We start from the raw sequence: 23,800 nt of genomic DNA on the forward strand, positions 1-23,800 counted from the left end.
AAGACACTTTGTTTTACGTAAAATGGACTGTATTTAATTTGCACTTATATCTAAATAATGAAAGAGTCTTGGTCTAAGTAGGAAGAGGGAGAATGCTTAATTGGGCGGGTTACACAATATGATTCTGATCACATCCCGACACTGACGCAGCTTTCACCCGACAGAACAAAAAGAAGAGCAGAGAAGAGAGCGAAAATTGCTCCAATTATCCCTTAAGTACTAACCCCGAAGAATTCCAACCAGGGGCGCACCACCACCAAGAACCATTATAAGCTATGACTACACCGAATCCCATAACTCGTGGCCATCTGGGGAATATCTATACTAGTCGCTTTTCTGAGAATATCGCGGGTCCAACAAATTGACCATCAAAGCAATAGTCCCTATAGAGAAAGCTTCTTTTGACTAGTAACACATTCCCCAACCAAAGCGTACCCTTAGCTTTGGCCTGATGGGCCATGTGGTCTGGCACCCAGATGGTATTCTCCGAATAAGTATCGCAGTACAAGGGCGTAACTTAAGGGAATAAATGCCAATACACAATAAACCTAACATTAACAACAATAAAAAAATAAATAGAAACAAAAGCCAATAACTTAGTCCCTAACATCAGGTGATTGAGGTGGTGTTAAAAGCCTTCTTGGTGCATTGTAGAGCAACTACTCTCGGCTAATACGTGCTGTGTGTTGAGGATCGTTATCCTGTTGGAAGTAAAATTTATTTTCCAATCCTAATTTTTAACTATTGCACTAAACCGTTCAGGTGCGTAAAATGTCCTGGAGTCCATGAAACCTCCAAATGCACAAAAGCTAAAGAAGCTCCACCAATCTGTGCACTGTGTGGAGAAAATCACCCAGCTAACTATAGGGGATGCCAAGTCTACAGAGAAGCTGTAAACATGAGAAATCACACACAAACAACTAATAAAAACATAAGCCAAGATGGGGAACCTGTTCGAAACTTATACCGCACAACATCAACACACACCTCCTATGCAGATATAACAGAAAATCAACACAATTCACAAGCATCAAATGATCAATCAAATCAACAACATAATCAAGCTACATCAGCAATTGAACAATCACTATGTAGATTGGAAACCTTATTAACTGAACAAGCGGAGCAAATGTCTTCACTTATCATCTTAATTACAAAACTGTTAAACAAATTGTGTTAAAATTCAACAGTGCAGTCAATATAGTATTATGGAACGCTAACGGACTGGCCCAACATCGCCAAGAAGTGGAAATGTTTTTAAAAACAAATAACATTGATATACTGTTGTAACATTGATATACTCGACGAACTTATTTCAATATACCTGGCTACACTATCCTTGATACTAAACATCCTGATGGAACAGCAAATGGTGGTACTGCAATAATCATTAAAAATAGAATAAAACATCATGAATTGGAGAAAACTGAAGAGGATTGTCTACAAGCTACAAGTATTGTTATTAATATTGAAAACGGGCCAATAGCTATATCAGCAGCATATTGTCCACCTCGACATAGCATACTACTAGAAACATTTGAAAAATACCTAAAAACATTAGGACACAGGTACATCTCGGGAGGCGATTACAACGCGAAGCATTCACAATGGGGATCAAGGCTAATAAATCCCAGAGGACGAACACTATTAAAGTGCATAGAAAAGCATAATTGCACACCATTAAGCACAGGACAGCCCACTTATTGGCCTACTGATACAAATAAGGTCCCAGATTTACTAGATTTTTTCATAGCAAGCGGTATTTCTAGTAACTATTTATCCATGGAATCCTACTTGGATCTTAACTCCGATCATTTGCCAGTTGCACTCACCATCAGCAGCCAGGATCCGTTGTAGATGCTAATCTGAATCTACACATTCCTCTCAAAACTCAAGAGGACATTGATCACGCAACCGAAGGCCTAACAAAGATTATACACGAGGCTACATATAGAGCTACCCCACACATTGGTAAAGAAAACAACGAAAAATACACATATCCTAAAGAAATTACTTTGCTAGTAAAACGAAAAAGCAAAGCAAGAAGGAAATGGCATATATAGATCTTAAACGGCTGTTGGAAGAACTGAAAAACGAAACACTCCGAAAACGTCTCATAGGCCTAACACCTACTGAACAAACTGATTACTCTTTATGGAAAGCAACCAAGTATTTAAAACGACCCCGGTGTCATAATCCACCAATAAGAACTGACACTGGATGGGCCAGAAAAAACGAAGAAAAAGCAGCTACCTTCGCTAGACATCTTAGTCTCACCTTTCAACCGCGTAACATGAATAGGAATAACGAATTCCAAAACGAGATAACGACATTCATAGACAGCCCATTGCCAATGGATTTACCAATAGATCATACTAGTCCCAAAGAAATAAAAACCCTCATTGCCAATCTGAAAACAAGAAAGGCTCCTGGCTATGATTGGAAAACGCCGAAAAATCTTAAAAACCTAAAACGAAAAGCAATCATACATATCACAACTATTCAACAGCATATACCGAACCAACTTATACCCCACACAGTGGAAAATGTCACACATAATAATGGTGCCAAAACCAGGGAAACCAGCAGAGGAACTTGCTTCATATCGCCCAATAAGCTTTCTTCCAGTGTTATCAAAAGCTTTTGAACGACTACTCCTAAAAAGAATAAAAGACAATCTAACTGAGAATGTGATCCCAGACCAACAGTTTGGTTTTCGTGAGGGCCACTCAACCGTTGAACAGATTCATCGAATCACTCATAAAATCTATGAAGCACTCCAGAACAAAGAGTATTGCTCGGGGGTGTTTTTGGATGTACAACAGGCGTTCGACAGAGTCTGGCATTTGGGGCTTCTGTTCAAGGTCAAAAAGTCGTTACCAAAATACTATAACATCTTGAAATCCTACATAACACACCGAAAATTCTACGTTCAAGTCGAAGAGAGTTATTCTTGCTTCTATGAATCACAAGCAGGTGTACCTCAGGGTTCAGTTCTGGGTCCATTTCTGTACTCTATATACACCGCAGATATAGTTCAAAATGATGATGGCTTACTATCAACGTTTGCAGATGACACCGCTTTCCTGGTCAATGATCCTGATCCACATACTGCAGCACGTATCACTCAAGACTATCTATTCCAATTAGAAGATTGGTTAACAAAATGGAAAATAAAAGTAAACCGGAACAAGTCCAACCATGTTACATTCACACTAAGAAGAGAAACTTGCCCTTAAATTAACTTATACCATGAACCAATTCCACAAAAAGAAACTGTTAAATATCTAGGAATGCATTTGATCGCAGTCTAAATTGGAAAAAACATATTCAATCTAAACGTACACAGCTAAACATTAAAAATAGGAACCTTGCGTGGATTCTAGAATATCGCTAACACCTGACACTAAACAACAAACTATTAATTTACAAATGCATCATCAAGCCTGTCTGGACATACGGAATCCAGCTATGGGGAACTGCCAGTGGATCAAATCTTGATATACTCCAGAGATATTAATCAAAAACATTGCGTATGTTAGCAAAAGCACCATGGTATGTCAGCAATGAGACCCTACATAATGATTTAAAGGTACCCACAATACGAGAAGAAATTGAAAACCACTCCAAAAAGTACATTTTACGCCTTAATAGGCATCAAAATCACCTGGCTATAAACCTAGTGGACTCGAACAATTACTCTCACAGATTAAAAAGATACAATCCTTTAGAATTGAGTTACAGATTCAACAGATAAACAGGGAGACTAAACACTCCCTCTATCTATTGTATTTAATTTTAATTATATAAACAAGTTACTAGATGTCCCAAAATAATAGTGACAGATTGTAACATTATGGTATTAACAAAAAAAAAATCCCAATTTTTGGGCACTCGGCATTAAACTGCGTTGCAACATATCCACATAGCTGCGCGTAGTCATGGTGCCTTCTATGATTTGTAGATATCCAACACCACTCCATGCCATACATCCCCAAACCATAACATTTCCACCACCATGCTTAACTATATTAAGAACGTTTTTCGGATCTAGAGCCGTATTCTTTTTTCTCCAAACGGTCAAAATACTAGCTGGCTTAAAAAGCTCGAATTTGCTTTCATCGGAAAACACAACATTTTTCCAGAAGTCCAAGAGCATGTCTCTATATGTTCGAGCAAACTCTAACCGCTTTGCTTGGTTGTTTTTGCTTATAAATGGCTTTTTTCTAGGTCGCCTCCCTCAAAGACTGGCTTCATGGAGAACATTTTTTATGGTCTGTGGTGTAACAATCTATCCAGATGATGACGCTATATCTTTGGCAAGGTTTCTAGCACTTTGATGAGGGTTTTTTTGAATGTTTCTTACAATGTGACTCTTCTCTCTTGTAATTAATTTACGAGGACGACCACTTCGAGGTTTATTATTAACTGTTCCAGTCTCTTCGTGCCTTTTGATTACGTATCTAACTGTGGAGAAGTTTAGTTTTAATTGTGATGCAATCTCTCTATAACTTTTTCCCTGATTACGCAAAATAACAATTTCCAGTCTTGTTTAACAATTGATTTCGCTTTTCTTCGAAGGCATGTTGACTGCAATGAATTTGTCGTGGTACTAAATCTGAACAAGTAATCACAAGAACATATACAGACAAAAATAACATTCCAATGCATTTTTTGTTGTTTTCAGCCACGATGTTAATCGATTATCATGAACGTGCAGGATGTGCAAATACTTATTTTGAATTAAAAAATAACTATTTTATTTCTAGAACTGGGATGAGATATTTGTTTTAAATTTTCTTTTGGTTAAATATATGTTATATAAAGAAATATTCGAAATCATATACCTAATTTGCCAGAAGTATGTTTTAATCCCATATTAAAGGTAATTTATCTGGTGTGCAAATATTTTTTTTGCCAACTGTATATCGGTGTGAAGTGAGCGTCAGGATATAAACGTCTCGATATAGGGCATTTGTTGTAAACAAACCTTTTTTTTTTGTTTGCTTGGTTGGTATTCAAACTGACAAACATATTTAGCACAAATCAAGTCCTTGAACAAATAACAATATATTATTTCATTGTGCCAAAAATGTCGAATTTTGTACCACAAAATGATGATTTGCGGAAAGCATTCATTTTTTGCTTTCATTTGAAGAAAAGTGCTACAGAGTCACATCGAATGCTTGTCGAGGTATATGGTGATTATGTTTTATCAGAAGCAATATGCAAAAGATGGCTTCAACGAGTCAGAAATAACAATTTTGATGTGCAAAATGAAGAACGTGGCAGACCACCAAAAAAGTTTGAAGACGCCGAACTGCAATCAATATTCGATGAAGATGACACTTCAAGTCAAAAGCAAATGGCAGAAATATTAAATGTTGCACAACAAACAATTTCTGATCGTTTAAAAGCTATGGGAAAGATCCAAAAGTGTGGAAAATGGGTGCCGCATGAATTGAATGAAATACAAATGGAGAACCGAAAAAACACCTGTGAAATTTTGCTTCGAAGGCACAAAAGAAAATCAGTTTTGCATCGAATTGTTACTGGAGATGAAAAATTGATTTATTTTCAAAATCCTAAAAGGAAAAAATCATGGGTTGATTCGGGACAACCATCAACACCCACTGCAAAACCTGATCGATTCGGCAAGAAGGCAATGCTGTGTGTTTGGTGGCATCAGAAAGGTGTGGTGCACCACGAGCTTTTAAAACCTGGTGAAACCGTTAATACTGTTCGCTACCGACAAGAATTGATTAATTTAAACAATGCATTGATCGAAAAACGATCAGAATGGGCCAGAAGACACGGGAAGGTAATTTTGCTCCATGACAACGCACATGCACACAAAGCAACACCGGTTCAAGATGCCATCAAAACACTTGGCTGGGAGTTACTACCCCATCCGCCGTATTCACCAGACTTGGCTCCTTCGGACTACCATTTGTTTTCATCGATGGGACATGCATTGGCTGAGCAACACTTCGATTCCTACGAAGAAGTAGAAAATTGGGTGTCTAATTGGTTTGATGCCAATCAAACCAATTAGATTGGTTGATGCACATTTCTATTGGCGTGGTATTCATAAATTGCCAGAAAGGTGGTCAAAATATGTAGAAAGGAATGGTCAATATTTTGAATAATTTTTTTTTCTTTCCTTGTTAAAATTAATGTTTTATTTTCACAAAATAGCACTCATTTCATACCAGTAGACCCGGTATAGTAGTTGATCTGTTTGGAAACTATTTACAGTATCGGACAAAATTAGAACGACTTTTTATTTTTATTATTTTTTATGATATACAATCGAACCTCCATAACTCGAATTTTAAGGGACCGCAAAATAACTTCGACTTAAAGAGATTTCGAATTAAAGAGAAAAGAGTGGATAATAAAATAAATAATATTTATTGCATTACACATACAAATATTTGATTTAAAAAAATATATTACATATTGGACTAAATAAAACATTTAAATCTATACATATGTATGTAATTATACGTTATGTGATCACTTTTTAAAGTAATCGGTTATTAACTTTTGGCGTACTGCGTTCTTCTCACAGTCTAATTCATAAAATTTTTTTAGTTTATCAAGTAAAAGAAATATATCGTTTGTCGTGTTTTCATTCATGTTAAAAAAAAGTTGGAGTGTTTCAAATGCATTTGATATTTCGTGAAGGGAAGGTTTTTTCCTGGGAATATCATCACTGTCGCTTTCATCGGATATTTTTTGATGCTCAGCCTGGTTGCTAATACTAGCAACAATTTTTTCATCTGTAGCAATCTCGCTGGTAATAAGATTATCATCAACATTTATAAATTCATCCATGGATGTCGGGTGATCTACGTTGCATAATTCTACACATCTATTAAACATATCTTCAATATTCGAAGTCATTTGTTGTTCCTGGATTATTTTTTCCCTTACTTGTGCTAATGGAATTTCATCCTCTTGGTCATAAAAGTTGTGAATGCCAAAACCAGCTTTTCTAAAACAATTGTGAATTGTTGTCTGGGTGACATCCACATTCCACACTTTGGCCACAATATTAATGCAGTCAAGAAGATCAATCTTAGGAATGGAAGAATGACTTTCGAAACTGTCCAAAATTTTTTTCAAAATCCTCTGTCTATAATGAAGCTTGAAACAATTTATGATGCCTTGATCAAGAGGCTGTAATTTGGAAGTCATGTTCGGTGGAAAGAAAGTTAACTTGATGGCTCTTAATTTGTGATTTAGCTGAGGATGCGCCGGACAGTTATCAATAATAAGTAAAACTTTTCGGTTTTGATGTAAAAAATATTTGTCCAATGCCAAAAGCCACGATTCGAACAGATCGGCAGTCATCCATGCTTTTTTATTACTTTTATAGGTAAGTGGTAAGCTTGTCACACCTCGAAAACATCGTGGTTTGGCACTTTTTCCTATTAATACAATTTTTAATTTCTCAGTACCAGTCATATTTGCGGCTAGCAAACAGGTAACCCTTTCTTTACTTAGTTTGCCTCCATAACACTTTTCGTTTTTGAAGGACAACGTTTTATCTGGTAAGCATTTAAAAACTAATCCAGTTTCGTCTGCGTTAAAGATGTCTTTCTCATCATATGGAGCTAAAAGAGCTGGGAAAGTTTCTTGGATCCAGGTATTACAATGCTCTTCATTAACAGTTGCGCTTTCACCGCAAATCTTTTTCTGCACTATACCATATCTGAAATTATAAAAAAAGTACATAAATATTAAACAAAAATGAACCTATGGAAGTATAACTTACCTTTTTTTAAATTTTTCAAGCCATCCTGAACTTGCTTTAAAACTTTTATCTCCTAATTGTTGTGCAAAATTTAAAGCTTTTTGTTGTAAAACTGGGCCTGATATGGGTAAATTCTGTTTTCTACCGGCTTCAAACCACTTTACTAAAGCAGTATTAACAGTTTTTCTAGGCCTATTTCGCTTGAAACTAGCTTGGTCATTAATTTCGGCGCCAAATTGTAAAATGGACGATTTATTTTTAATAATAGTAGACAACGTACTTTGCGGTATTTCATACTCTTTAGCGATATATATTTTTTTAAATTCCATTTTTCACTTTTTTTTTAATTTCTATTTTTTTTTCAATCGTCAGACTTTTAAGTATCCGCGGCGGCGACATTTTCCCGATACTAAATGGCACGTATACGAGTTAACTGTATGTTGAAAAAAGGTTTTTAAATTTAATAAATTAAAAACTAACGACAAAATGAGATTTCTGTTCAGAAAGGAAACCGAATCAGTTCTGCCTCTTTTTAGAGAGCCTGTTTAGACCAGGGGCTTCCTGAGTTCCTGCCTAACAGTAGTGACTGCCTCACTAGGCACCCACAGAGGAATCCAAATACGCTGGTGAGGTTTCTTAGTTGATTCGAAGGACCGGACGGGCTACCGTCATAAAGTAATGGGGTTCCAAAGGTTCGAGAAATTATATAAACTCGGTTACACAAATTACATTAAAAATCACAGACTAGTTGAATTACAGGGTGAGTTGTGACTAACTTATTAACAATAATGCTTGTGTATGGGGTTATATGGCAACGAGAGCTAGAGAAGTTTGCTGCTTTCGCGACGGGGTGAAAAACGGTTCTGCCCTTTGCTCCAAGAGGAGTTCGTGCCCCTTCCCGAAAAGATGCAGGTTCCCGAGTTTGGGCTTCCCACGATTTCATGAGAAAGTTGCCACCTCGATGCTTTCATACCATTACCTTATCGCTATCACCCTCTGCTTCATGTCCACTTGCGCGTTTGTTGCCACATTTCATCCTAATTTACTGCTGCCCTTAATGTGTTTGGGCAATTTGTACTTTATAAATCAAGGTGGATGTGCACCAGATGAGAGGTGATTAGCGCGGTACCCATGGTTTGGCACCCAGTGGTATGTCGAGCTTTTGTTTCTGGTTTCTCTCTTTACCAGATTTATTACCCAGATGTTAGGGCAATACGTGAGAGCGATTTTTATGTTGGAGTTTTTCCAACAGAGCCGATTCGTTGTCAAGAAAAAATATATAATACCCGGGTACATAATCAATGGCTAATATCCTATTCAGCTTTTTCTATATCTACCGAGATGTGTGGACGTTGGCATAACATACGTATTAAGTAAAATCACAAATAAATTGGTAGATACCCAAAAGCCAGTATTACAATTTTATTGGTGGATCGTGAACGTAAAGAAAAATAATTATTTATTTTCTAAATAATTTATTATTCAATGAATTACGATTTGAATATGTTGAGTTAATTCGGTCACCACATCAGCTTAAGAACTAACTAGAGAAAAACCATGCTCGTTTGAGCCCCTCCTTATGCCCCGAAAATACCATCATTAGCCAAACCAATAAATCTGTTGGTCTATGTTATGATTGTAACTAATAAGCTCATATAAAATCCGAATCTCCTCCGGCATCCTTAACATTAGCCTAAGACAATTTATGGTCTTCTAAACGTAACATTCAGTCATAGAGTTATGTATGTAAGATTTACGGTTCAAGGGTGAAGAGGAAAACACAATTTTCAGAGCACTTCTTTATTCTCCGTGAACCAAAAATGGAATCCCGATACAACCCGGTATCCATACACAGAACACATCCCTTCTTTTCGAGAGAACCGGTAAGATGGAAGGGCTGTCCACTCTTTTCCCACGGGTACCAAACCCCTAAACGTCATTCTCACCTATGCCAAAGGAATTTATAAACAACCCACTCTTTCCATGTTAATCTGAGGAAGAGTTTGGTACCAAAAGCTTGTACCACTTTCAGATAATGCCAATTAATGGTCTTAACATAAACAAGAAATGCGAAGAGATTCGTGACAGCCCTTTTACCATTTTCTCGCACTTATCTTGGGAGGAATTTAGAGCCAGAACCCCATGATATTTTCGGATAATTGATTAATTGTTTCAACATGGCCAAGAATGCTCACACGGCCAATTCTGACACTAAATTCGCTCTCGAATTTGCCCCCAGTAACGATTGTTAAATCTAACAAACGAATCTTATTCGGTAAACTAAAGCTAGTTTTATTTTATTTTATTTTTGACTATTATTATTATCATTATTATATTTTTTGACAGCGACATCTTAGGGCGCGAAGCGTTACGGCTTCCCACATCAAAGCACTAAGACGCGAAGCGTTACGGCTTCCAACGTCAAAAATATAAGATGCGAAGCGTTACGGCTTCCAACATCAAAACACTAAGACGCGAAGCGTTATGGCTTCCAACGTCAAAAGTTATAAATTTTTTTTTTTTTGTTTATTTGTCAACATTTGTTATAGGCAAATAGTACATGCTCACACGAGCCTAATAATAATAATAAAAATAACTGTGAACAACTAGTCATCCTCCATCTGGAACTCTCCAGGCCATGTTCGTAACATGTCGGTGGCAACAATTCTTTTGCGATTTGTTGTTAAGTTTAATAGTTCCACTCGATCATTAGGAAGGAGTTTTACGATTTCAAGAGGACCATCGTATTTTTTGTCCAACTTTGCCAAATGAGAGTTTCCAGATGGATGGAAGACGATATCTCCTACTTTAAAATTTTTGTTAACTCTATTGGTTTTATCGTATTTGGATTTCATATACTCGCCATGCCGGAGTGTGCGTTCGTATGCTAGTAAACGGTCTTTTTCTAAGGTCTCAGTTGTAGTGTGGGTGTAATGGAACTCGCGAAACAAAACTCGGGAACACTTTTATAGGTTTTATTCCACTCGTTATGACACACACAACACTGAATCGTTACAAAACTAAAGATCTTAGGCTTTAATTGGCATTTAAAATGGAGAGAGTCAAGAGTTATATCAGTTCTATCGTTATTATTAGGGAAAAAGAATAGTGTAGAATAGAGAGTAGTACAAGGTTCGGGGTATCTTAAGTACTGAAACATGGGGGTCAGTACCCATAGGCGTACTCCGGGTTTAAACAATAGGCAACATAATCCACAGATGGTAACTTTCCAAATTCTTAACCCGTAAAGTCAAGACAATGGTAAGGAAGGATAATTTACAAGGGTGTTGCAGCTGAAATCTGATTTTGGCAAGAATGAGGATACTTTAGTCTTTTGTCTTGACGAGGAAGAGGAGTGAAAGTTTTTTATGAAGGGTAACCCTTATTGGCAGATAATGGGTTCCCGACATATGGCCATCCTGGACATACTACTAAAGCAGTGGAAATCCATAGGCGTAGCCTAAGGGTACATTACATGGGGAAGAGCAGACGTTAGGGACTCAATGTTTTGGCTTGTCATGTGCCGACCCGTTAGGAGGTAAATTGGAGAGAATCCTGTAGTTCTCTGAACCGTGGTGTTTAACGTAACCTGCAATTTTTCCGCGCTACTCGCCCATTCTGACTTATCTCTAATTGTTGTTCTCAATAAGTCTAGAACGGTCGAGACATACCTCTCGACTTGGCCATTGCCCCTAGGGGCGCTTTTTGCTACGCAGTGATGCTCGATGTTTAGATCTGATAGATATTTTTTAACTGTTTTGTCTGTAAAATTTGTGCCGCGATCGGAAATGAACCTTTTTGTGTTCCCTAAGATATTTAGGTAAATTCTTAAGTTGTCACAGGTTTCCGTTCCCGTTAAAGTTTTTATGGGGATTAGAAAAACAAACTTGGTGAAAGAATCTACCAAGATTAAAAGGTGTTTAAATCCTTCTTTAGTTTCGGGAAATGGGCCGACACAATCGACGTGTAGGGTATGAAATGGGATTGGTACCTTTTTAATGGGATGCAGGGTTCCTTGTTTTGGGCCAGTGTGCTTTTTGCTCGCTATGCAGGTCAAGCAATGGTTGCAATATTTTCTGACAAATCGGGCCATTTTTGGAAACCAAAAATATTGGTTTATCATCGCGAACGTTTTATCTGTTCCGATATGGTTCTGTTCGTCATGAAATAATCTTAACAGACCAAATCGGCTGCTCTTCGGGACGTAAGCGCGGTAGATGGGGGGGTTTTGTCCTGGGTTAATTTTCCGGAACAAAATGTCGTTCTGGCAAAAGTACTCATGTGTTAGTTTTCCTTCTTCTAGTTTAGTTTTGATTTCTCGCGCAGCTGGGTCCTTCTTTTGACTGACTTTTAGCCAGTTGTCAGTGGTAATGACGTTTATTCGCAATGCCTTGGGATTTTCTATTGGATTTCGGCTTAAGTAATCCACGTGCTGAATGTATCTTCCTTTACGGTATTCGATCGTGAAGTTAAATGATTGTAAGTATAGCCACCAGCGGGCGATCCGCGGTACCAAATCCTTTTTGTTTTGGGTTAGTTTTAAGGCGTTACAATCGGTTACCAGTTTAAAGTTAATACCGAGTAAATATACCCTGAAATATTTTATGGCTATGTATACTGCCAGAGTTTCCAACTCATACGAATGGTATCGGCTTTCGGCATCTGTGGTGCGCTTGGAAAAATAGGAAACTACCCTTGTAATTTTATTCGGATGTTTTTGAAGGAGTATTGCCCCGAACCCCAATGAGCTGGCGTCCGTATGCAACTCGGTTTCTAGACTTGGGTCGAAAATAGCTAGCAATGGGAACTGGCTTAGAAAAGCGCAAACGTAGTTTTTCGCGATTTCTTGTTCGCTTCCCCAAACGAATTTTTCACTGCTTTTCGTCAGCCTAGTTATAGGGGCGGTACGAGTCGCGAACTCTGGAATATATTTCCGAAAGTAGCTTGCTAACCCCATGAATTGGCGAACCTGCTTGACATTCCTTGGTTCAGGCGCCCTGAGTAAGGCCCCTACCTTTTCTGGTCCCGGTTTTACTCCGGTTTCTGATATAACTTGTCCTAAATACAGTATTTCCTTTTGGAAGAATTTACATTTCTTGATATTTAGGGAGAACCCAGCGGCGAACAATGCCTGTAGAACGCGATCTAGTCTTGCTAACCCCTCGTCGATCGTATTTGATGGAATTAACACATCGTCCATGTAAACCAAGGTGTCCTTGTCTTTTAGTTTACCTAGAGCTTTGCATATTGCTCTTTGGAACACAGCCGGTGCGTTTGACAACCCAAAAGGGACTCTTAAATATTCAAACTGACCGTCAGGTGCGACAAACGCTGTTTTGTCAATAGAACTTTCTGACACTGGGATCTGATGGTACCCCGAAGCCATGTCAAGGGTCGTAAAATATTTGGTTTTCCCTAACTGGTCAATTTGATCATCAATACGCGGTAAGGGGAAGCGGTCCTTTACAGTTATTTGATTCAGTGCACGATAGTCAACGCACAACCTACTCGAACCGTCCTTTTTGTGAACCAAAATTACGGGACTGGCGTAAGGAGAGCTACTTTCCCTAATGATTTGATTTTTTAGCAAGTCTTCGGTAATTTCTTTGAGTTTTTCGCGATCGCACAAAGCCATCCGGTATGGGTTATAGCGGATTATTTTGTCACTCTTCAATTTTATTTCGAGTTCTCCCGTACTGATTTTAGTTACCGTATTCCCTGTAGTGATGTGAGCTCTATACTTAAATAAAATGGCTCTTAGTGAGTCGAGATCTTTCCCCGTAAGTGTGGTTACGATGAGTTCGTCGGCCAGCGAAACAGGATTAATACTTCCTACCTCTTTGCTATTTTCGCAGATCAAACGAACTCGGGTGCCCTCCGAATCAGTCATAATTTGAATACCCTTATGCTCAAATAAATTTTGACCCAAAATAACATCGAAATCCATGACCGTATCTTCGACCACGCAAAAAAGTAGCCGAAAGGCCGTTCCTTCACGTTCTATCGTAATATATGTTTCACAATTAGTCGGAACCATCTTACCTCCGACTCCTTTCAATAACAAGAAACTAGGAATCAAATTACAACTGAGTCCCCTAGCAACGCTTTCCCGAATCAAACTACATTCGGCCCCAGTATCTATCAAGCAGTTGACTTCCTTACCTTGAATTATGAACTTTGTACAAAAATCGTTATTTAGTTTGACAGTGAAGAAATTAATATTCGCTACTTTATTATCAGATTCTCTAAACCTCTTGTTTTTTTTTTAAGCATTTTGACTCTTCATGGCCTTGTTTGTGGCAGAAACTACAGGTTACGCGGGTAAGATTTGTCCCCGACCCTGATTCTTTCCCTGAATTTGGACAGTTACGAGCTAAGTGTCCCGGGGTTTTACAGAAATAACAGGATTTAGAGTCGCCTTCATTCCCGAACGGGTACCCGCGTTTCGTTCGCATTGATGCAACCTGCCTATTACTGTTGGCTATTTTGAAATTATTCAAAAGAGACATCAACGCAGCCACTGCAGTGACTCCACTATTAAACAATGCAGTTCGTACCGTTGGGACTCTAACATCGCCTATCACAAGTTCTACTAACTGAGCCTCAGACAAATCCTCAGAAAAAAAAGTTCAAAGATCTAAGCAAGGAAATTTTCTTTCTAGCATACTCGTAGTACTCTTTGGCGTCATTGCTGGAATATCGGCTAGCCTGGCGAAACCGCTCACCGGTTGTTCTTCGGTGGGTAGAGATCCGACAACTCAGTCTTGAAGTTTTCCCATGTTCTTTCGGAAGGCTGCCAGACGTTGAACCATTCCTTAGCGTCGCCCATCAATCCACTAACTGCTCGCGGTAGCGTCTCCAAATCGGTCCAATTGAAGGTGTCTTTAATTTTTTCGATTTCGATCACCCATTTTGCTGCCCCCAAATCATCGCTCGTTGGATCGAACACTGGTATTTGGATCGAGGTGACAGCACTTCTAGAAGAGTTTGCTTGCATAGTGCTTTCCCTCATTTGTTGGAGAGTGTCCGTCAGAACTTGGACCAAAGCTTCCATGTTCTCTTTTTGTCACACTCGCGGATCGTGAAAAAAAAGGAACTTTTTAGGTAACCACTTCGCGTTATCGGCACACAAATAGAATACCAATCCGAACACAACTGTGGCACTAATCGGGATGGAATCCCACTTCTGATGTAAGATTTACGGTTCAAGGGTGAAGAGGAAAACACAATTTTCAGAGCACTTCTTTATTCTCCGGGAACCAAAAATGGAATCCCGATACAACCCGGTATCCATACACAGAACACATCCCCTCTTTTCGAGAGAACCGATAAGATGGAAGGGCTGTCCACTCTTTTCCCACGGGTACCAAACCCCTAAACGTCATTCTCACCTACGCGAAAGGAATTTATAAACAACCCTCTCTTTCCACGTTAATCTGGGGAAGAGTTTGGTACCAAAAACTTGTACCACTTTCAGATAATGCCAATTAATGGTCTTAACACAAACAAGAAATGCGAGAATATTCGTGACAGCCCTTTTACCATTTTCTCGCACTTATCTTGGAAGGAATTTAGAGCCAGAACACCATGATATTTTCGGATAATTGATTAATTGTTTCAACATAGACAAAGAATGCTCACATATATAATTCTTAACACTTTGCGCGACACATCTTCTAGATTCTTGCATACATGCTCTAGTAATCTTCTTGTTACTACAGTGGTGCTTGCCTTTATTGTAGCAAACGCCAAATTTATCTTCCCCTTGCAAACTGCTATATCTTTGATTTTCATTAGATTTTTTGTTATAGTTTTGGTTTTTTCCAATCTTTCGCTAGTCGAATCAATTCTCACTGGAAATATGTAACGGTTTAAGTATTTTTCTCGGTTTTCGCTTTGCATTGTGGGAATATCGTGTTCTTCCAAAGTGTATATCCTATTTATTTCCATATTATTCCTTTTCTACACCTTAGCTATTCGCATGGAAATATCCTCGAGCTGCTACAGCAACTTACTGTTCTGGTAGTCCGTATCTGCTACAATTACGATATCCTGGAATTCTCGCTCTAGTACTGTTAATGTTAACATAATCTTGATCGGGTATTTTATTTCCAAATTATCATCAGATAGTGGGCGATTTTTTGTAATTCATTCGTAAAATTACTGTAGCTGAATTTTTTTAGACTTAGTTTTTCTTTAAACATCAATTTCTTTGTTAGCTTTAAAAAAATGCTTTCTCAAAAATCTAAAATGTACAAAATCAAGAATTTAAAAACGTTTTAAAGTGTGATATTTTTCAAATCTTTTTCCTGGATAATCGTTCTTTGCTTTTTTTTTCTAAAGCCAGATGTTGATGATTGTTTAGACCAGGGGCTTTTAGTCTCTCTCTAACAGAATCGACTGCCTTACAAGGCACCCGCGGAAGTATCTCCTTTTCGCTGTAGAGAGTTATTACGAGTCGAAGGGCCAGACGCTTCTTCGTCAATTGAGATATATGGGATCCAAGGGTTCGGGGAAAACAAACTCTGTAGCACGAACTAATGAATTTACTTCACACTACAGATATCACACTATTTTATACACTACCGTCTTACAACTTCATACACACTACAAATTTACAGTTGCGGTACCGGGTTGCCCGAGATCTGAGAAGGTGTACGTGTATAGTTAGAGAGGTGGTTTACATATTAGTTACAAGACAGAGGTTTGAGACAGAGAGTTTTGCGTTCACGGACCGAGAAGTGTCTGAGAAAACGGGAGAGAGCGAGCTGAGCGACTGACCGTGAATACCTCGGGTACAAAAAAGTTCAAGTTGAGAGCCAGAGGGTTGTTACTGTTTTTAACACACGTTTTCTTTTTTTTTCAAAGATCTCCACAGTAAAAGCCCAGAAGTGGCTTTGCTGGTTCCTTTGGTATTTTTATTGGTACCCTCCATAAACCAGCAGAGTGATAAATCAAGGAACCAGTGCCATCACCGTGGCCAGGTTTAGGCACATAGGGGTAAATGCTGCATCGCGGGGTGCGATGCAGCAGATATACATTGGAATTATTCCAACGTCTTTATAGTCTAATTGCAACCCAGCAATGCTGCTGATTTATGTTGGTTTTTTTCCCAACATACTGCCCCCCGGCATTGGAGCGTCCAGCGAAAACGAAATGATACATGTGATAGGATGTGAGTAATGCTGCGGAAATACAATCTTCTTAGGCCAGGTGACGCAGGGAAGCCATGAGCATTTTTTTAATGTCCGCGGGGGAGAATAGTGATGATTAGCAATTGCAGGGAGCGATGAAAAAAACAATAAGAAGTATATACCAGAAGGTGGTTGAAACTAACCTATGAGACTAACCCATGAAAGAGAAGAGCAGATGTTATGCTATTACAGCAAGAGTGATTAGTGTTTACTCGGAACAGGGTCAAGGGGGTCGCGCTTCTGATCGGGCAAAGAGGATATTTTGGTAATTGGCCTAGTCATTTTAGTCCTCTGAGTATAGAGTTTTACCATTCGAACGACTCCATCAGGACCGAGCATAACTTCGGTGATTCTTGCTAGAGGCCACTTTAAGGGGGGAAGACCATCTTCCTTGAAGAACAACCAGATCACCCACCTCCACGTTTCTGGACGGCTTGGCCCACTTCGAACGGTTTTGAAGTCTGTTTAGGTAGTCCATGGACCAGCGCTTCCGGAACGTTTGCTGGATTTGGGCATGTTTTTGCCATCGAGCTAGTCGATGTTCCTTTATGTAGGCAACATTTTTGTCAGGGTACGATCTGAGGGGGGCGCAGATTAAAAAATGTCCGGGTGTTAATGCTGTACATTCAGAAGGATCAGTGAACATGGAGCAGAGTGGCCTAGAGTTCAGTATGGCCTCTATCTGGCACAATACTGTGGAGAATTCTTCAAATGTAAAGTGTGCGTTGCCCACTAGTCGTTTGAGGTAACATTTGGCGCTCTTAATTGCAGATTCCCACAATCCTCCCCAATGAGGAGAACGTGGAGGAATGAATTTTCATCGGATTTCATTCAGGGACATTTCGTCTTGAAGTGCAGCATGAATCTTGTCTTTCTTGCAAGCTTGATACAATGCCTTCAGCTCATTGCAAGATCCCGCAAAATTGGTGCCATTATCACTAAAGATGACGAAGGGATTTCCCCGTCGAGAAATGAAGCGCTTAAGAGACATAATAAAGTGTTCCGTGGAAAGACCCGATACTAATTCGATATGCACAGCTTTTGTAACCATGCACACAAACACCGCAATATACGCCTTGGTCATGGGGGCTTTCTGCAGATTGGATGTTTTTAGTAGGAATGGGCCGCCAAAGTCTACCCCCACATTCTGGAAGGGTCTCGAAATTGTTACCCGTTCCTTCGGGAAGCTGGCCATTATTTGCTAACAGATTCGAGCGTTGAACCTATGGCAAACGACGTATTTTCTAATGATGCGCTTTATTTCGCGTAGTCCATTGAGTGGCCAGAATCGGTTTTAACATTGCTCAACATGCAGTGAGCACCCGCATGCCCCAACCGAATGTGCTCATGAGTGAGTATGAGGACAACTACGCGATCTTGAGATGGGAGGAGAAGAGGATGTTGTTGATCGTAGGGGATGCTTGCATTAGCTAACCTTCCACCTACTCTGAGAAGACCATGAGGATCCACGAAAGGGGTCAAGGCCTTGAGATTTTTGTTCGATAAGAATCTATATGTTTTGAGTTCCAGAAGTTCCTTCTGAAATTTCCAATTTTCGATCATTGATATAATAAGATTCTCAACGCTTCTCAACTCGTCAACGGATATCACAGATGTTAGTCTTTTTGATTTGCGAGGACGGGCGTTATTGATGAAGCGTAACACATATGCCATTGATCGTTTGAGACAAGAATACGTCGAGTGTCTTGCGAATTTGTCGTACCAGAATTGAGTTGGTCCGTAAACTTCGCTGTTGACTAGCAGACTTGTCTTCCTTTCTTCAGGAAGGGTTAACGGGGGGAGTAGCAAACTAATGAAGTCCAGACGCATCTCAACTTTGTGTAGGAATTTAGGCCCGTTGAATCAGAGTCCAGACTTAATAACTTCGTCTGAAAAACGGCTTCGGGACAACAGGTCCGCTGGATTGTCAGCTGACTTAACGTGTCTCCAGGTGGCATTACGCGACTTGTCCTGAATTTGGGAGACGCGATTGGCCACGAAGACCGTCCATCGGCTGGCATGACTACTGCATCAACTGATCGCGATTTGAGAATCTGATTATAAATTGAGGGAGTCAAAGGGTACCTTATTTTCAAGGATTCTCTTTAGATTATGTGTCAGTTTTGCTAACAGCAGCATGGTACAGAGCTCTAACCTGGGAATGGATACGGTCTTCATGGGAGCCACTTTTGATTTTGCCGATAGAAGATTGCATGAAACGCTACCATCCATGTATTCGCGACGGATGTACACACTGGCTCCATATGCCACCAAACTCGCATGCGCGAACCCGTGCAATTCTGTCTTGCGCGCAACTTTTGGAAAATATACAGGGTGGCGCAATAGTGTGACAAAGTACCATATCTTCCTTATTTTACAAAATTTAAAAAAAGTGTTCGTATAAAAGTTATATGTGAACATACAGGCTACATTTTAAAAATATTTTTTATCATATAGGGTGTTGCATAAAGACAGGTCAAAACATTTGTTCATTTTCTTTAATGGAACCCCCTATATATTATTGTATATTTGGATTCCTCGTAAAATTCTCTTCATGGTAGGATAATTAGTTTTAAATTAAATTGGAACGTTGACTGCTTATGTCGAAAAATGTTTAAATTTGAAGCAAAACATGGTTCCATAACATGCGCTATAACTTTCAAAGCACGTTAATTATTTTAACAAAAATTGACACAACAGAAGACAAAGGGATGCTCAAGTGCCTTGTTCAACGAAAAAGTCGGTTTCTTATTCAGAATACTTTCTACAGGCCCTGCAACTTGGGAATATTCAAATTCATTTTTCTTGAAATTTTTAAATGGGACACCCTGTATTTACGAATCCTATATTGTTGAGATTTGAATCCTCTTCAACTTTTGTTAAGGTAACATTATACGCATTCCCTTTAGTTTTGGCGGAATTCTCATTTCTTTAATACATTTGCAAATAAAACATGCTACGTCTATTAATAGTTTAATTTAAATTTATTAATATTATACACTGTGTAATATAGACATTTACCTAATTAAATGTTCAAAGTGTCTGCCATTTTCTTGAATACAAAGTTCAAGACGTCTCTCAAAAGCATCACTTAAATTTCGACACATTGCAACAGTTATACTGCGAAAACAATTTCTAATTCGAATTTTCATGTCTTCTCTTGTAGTCGGAGGTATTTTATAAACTTGTTCTTTAACAAATCCCCATATTGAAAAATCCATTTTCGTCAAATCTGGTGATCTAGGCGGCCAAGCGGTAGGTCCTCCCCTTCCAATCCAACGATTGTGGTATGTTTCAGTTAAAAAATTGATGATTGGCCTTGTATGATGAACCGGGGCCCCATCATGAAGAAACCACATTTCCTGTGAAAATTCAATTCCTTTTTGAGCAAAGAGGCCAGGCAAATGATTCTGTAAAAAGTCCAAATACACTTCTCCTGTTACTCTTTGCTCAAAAAAGTATGGACCAATTACGTTATCACCGATAACTCCTCCTCAAACATTTAAAGACCACCTAATTTGGGTATTATATCTACAAAAATGTGGATTTTCTGTTGCATAATAATGAAAATTATGCCTGTTAACATTGCCATTTCGGTGAAAAGTAGCCTCATCTCCAAACAACACCAAATGAACAAAATTTCTTTGTACCCGAATTTTGTCTTGAGCCCACAGACAAAACTCTAGCCTTCTTTGGTAGTCTTCAGCATTTAATTCTTGAAGTAATTGAATATGATAAGGATGCATTTTATTGATTTTCAGGATACGCTGAACGGTTCTTCGATCAACATCGACCTGCTGCGATAGCTGCCTTTGGCTAATATGCGGGTTTTCAGTCACTGTTAAGAGAACATTTAGTTCGTTTTCTTCGGTTCTTGATCGTTTTTGTCTATTAACTTTGTTGTATACAACATTTCCAGTCCTCTCAAAACGTTCCATAAGTTTTTCAAATGCCCTTTTCTCAGGTTGTCTTCTCTCGGGATATCGTTCCTGATACAATCTTTTAGCTAATAGTGCATTTTTCTCACTAGCACCCAACACGAAAATCATGTCAACCATTTCGGATTGTGAAAAGTTCATATTTAAATTTATTACAACCTTATTACTGTAATGGAACTCGCGAAACAAAACTCGGGAACACTTCAGTAGATTTTATTTCACTCGTTTCACAAGTTTCGGGGTATCTTAAGTACTAAAAATGGGGGTTTTAGGCATTAAGCAAAATAATCCACAGATGGTAACTTTCAAAATTCTTAACCCGTAAAGTCAAGACAATGGTAAGAAAGGGTAATTTATGAGGGTGTTGCAGCTGTAGTCTGATTTTAGCAAAATGTGGATGCTTTAGGCTTTTGTCTTTACGAGGAAGAGGAGTGAAAGTCTTTATGAAGGGTAACTCTTATTGGAAGATAATGGGTTCCCGACATATGGCCATCCTGGACATACCACTAAGGCAGTGGGAATTCATAGACGTAGCCTAAGGGTACATTACATTACAACTGATGTACAAGTGATCAATAAATAATAAATTTGACGTTTAAAATTTGTCAATGGCTTTCATGGCAAACTAGAAAATTAAACTATTAATAGACGTAGCATGTTTTATTTGCAAATGTATTAAAGAAATGAGAATTCCGCCAAAACTAAAGGGAATGCGTATAATGTTACCTTAACAAAAGTTGAAGAGGATTCAAATCTCAACAATATAGGATTCGTAAATACAGGGTGTCCCATTTAAAAATTTCAAGAAAAATGAATTTGAATATTCCCAAGTTGCAGGGCCTGTAGAAAATATTCTGAATGAGAAACCGACTTTTTCGTTGAACAAGGCACTTGTCTTCTGTTGTGTCAATTTTTGTTAAAATAATTAACGTGCTTTGAAAGTTATAGCGCATGTTATGGAACCATGTTTTGCTTCAAATTTAAACATTTTTCGACATAAGCAGTCAACGTTCCAATTTAATTTAAAACTAATTATCCTACCATGAAGAGAATTTTACGAGGAATCCAAATATACAATAATATATAGGGGGTTCCATTAAAGAAAATGAACAAATGTTTTGACCTGTCTTTATGCAACACCCTATACGATAAAAAATATTTTTAAAATGTAGCCTGTATGTTCACATATAACTTTTATACGAACACTTTTTTTAAATTTTGTAAAATAAGGAAGATATGGTACTTTGTCACACTATTGCGCCACCCTGTATATAGCGGGGAATTTTTACCGTTTTTACATATGACAGTATTTCTGAAAAGTCCGCCCATTGAGATAGAGCTTCACTGTCCGAGATTTCCGTATCCCAAATCGTACCCTTTAACCACAGCGTCTGCATGAGGATTTTCCCCTTGACAATCATAGGATTGACAAGGCCAAAAGGATCATAGCATTGCGCTATACAAGAGAGGACCTTCCTTTAGGTCAGTAAGGTTCCAACCGGTTGTAATGGGGATGCAAAATAAAATACGTCATGTGTTGACGACCAATTAAGACCTAAAACCTTAGTCGGTGACTCACACATATTTATCTCAACGGTCGCGTTTTCACGGGAAGACTTTGGCAAAGGGAGCTTTTTGAGGAGTTGTGGCGAATTGGACAGCCAAGTGGCTGTCCAATTCGCCACAACTGTGCAAGCGGAATCCTGAATCATTCAAGCAGGCATTCAATTGCGAATACAGAGTGAGGACGTCGGTTTCATTATTACCTCCACTCAGGATGTCATCAACGTAACACTGGTTACGAAGGCCGTCTGCAGCTGCAGGGTATTTTTTAAAATGTTACGGCTGATTACTGACAAAACACAAGTGGCTACATATGGCGCGAAATTTGTGCCGTATGTAACGGTTGACAATTCTATGCATTCGAGAGTGCCATTTGGCCTATCCCGCCATAGGATATTCTGTAGAAAGCATTGCTGGGGATTAATTCTGATTTGCCTGTACATTTTTTCGATGTCGCAGGTCACCACGAAGTTGAACAATCTAAATCTGCATATAATGTCATACAGATCAGGCTGCACTTGGAACCCCTTGAGACAAACGTCATTAAGCGTATGATGAGTAGAGCTTTTTGCGGAGGCCTCGAATACTACGCGAAGCTTGGTGGTTGAGCTCGAATCGCGAATCACGCACAAATTAAGGATGAAATATTTATTTTCGCCCTTTTCATTAATATTTTCCAATAGGACATATCGAGCAAGACCAAGGGAGACATAGTCGTTGATGAATTTCTTGTACTCAGAGAATAGTACCGGGTTTTCCTGGAAACGCTTTTCTTGGGATAGGAACCTATTTCTAGCCACACAAAATGAGTCACCTAATTTTTGGTACTCCTTTGGGGATTTAAGTGGCATATCCACTTGAAACGCACCATCCTGCAGAACCTTCGTTGCAGTTGTAAATATTTGTTCTTCAGGGCGCTTTCTGCTGAGAGGGGATGGGGTCGGAGGGTATATCTTCCATACTCCATAATTTGGATAACAGAGAGTCGAGATGTTCATCCCGGGAGTGTTTTTCACCTTTGTCAACGACATAGTGGGGTATAGGTGGGTGTTGACTAAAAGCAATCCTACTGACGACGTTAAACAACGGAGGGGAATTACACCCGCAACTACCCAACCTAATTGAGTGTTGACGTACGCGGGATTGTTTCGCGATTGAGGAGCTATAAATCCGGGAGAATGAAGATGATAGTAAACATCAGCTCCTAGTAACAGATCGATGTCAGCGGGACTGAAAAATTCTGGGTCGGCTAGCTGGGAACAAATTTCACGGGGGATGTTCAACCTAGACGGGTCTATACCAATTTGGGGAGTGGAATCGTTATGGTCTCCAAGCAGTTGACG

The 23,800-nt window shown here is 38.9% G+C and overlaps 1 protein-coding gene across 6 annotated transcripts; it reads right to left on the reverse strand.

The window, feature by feature from the left end:
- Nucleotides 1-6,334: 6,334 nt before the first annotated feature.
- Nucleotides 6,335-8,243, reverse strand: LOC136339677 (tigger transposable element-derived protein 4-like). 6 transcript variants are annotated; one of them, XR_010732180.1, is made up of 4 exons: nucleotides 7,784-8,243; nucleotides 7,407-7,720; nucleotides 6,887-7,000; nucleotides 6,335-6,795 (listed from the first exon to the last, which is right to left on the reverse strand). XR_010732180.1 is itself a non-coding variant. In XM_066283103.1 (4 exons), the coding sequence occupies exons 1-3, from the start codon at nucleotides 8,089-8,091 to the stop codon at nucleotides 6,945-6,947; spliced, it is 678 nt and encodes a 225-aa protein (XP_066139200.1). In that variant the 5' UTR covers nucleotides 8,092-8,243; the 3' UTR covers nucleotides 6,335-6,890; nucleotides 6,940-6,944. The 6 variants fall into 6 exon arrangements, 5 of the variants coding, with proteins under 5 accessions (XP_066139200.1, XP_066139199.1, XP_066139198.1 ...); XM_066283103.1 differs by having other exon boundaries at nucleotides 6,335-6,890; nucleotides 6,940-7,000; XM_066283102.1 differs by having other exon boundaries at nucleotides 6,335-7,000.
- Nucleotides 8,244-23,800: the final 15,557 nt, after the last annotated feature.

This window comes from Euwallacea fornicatus, chromosome 6 (genome assembly GCF_040115645.1).
Source record: "Euwallacea fornicatus isolate EFF26 chromosome 6, ASM4011564v1, whole genome shotgun sequence".
NCBI classification, from domain to species: domain Eukaryota; kingdom Metazoa; phylum Arthropoda; class Insecta; order Coleoptera; family Curculionidae; genus Euwallacea; species Euwallacea fornicatus.

Bases quoted from the DNA above. Each gene is read 5' to 3' on its own strand.
- LOC136339677 (XM_066283099.1), bottom strand. From the start codon at position 8,091: ATGGAATTTAAAAAAATATATATCGCTAAAGAGTATGAAATACCGCAA. The intron at 7,721-7,783 runs GTAAGTTATACT...TTATAATTTCAG, and splicing joins CTTGAAAAATTTAAAAAAAG to ATATGGTATAGTGCAGAAAA.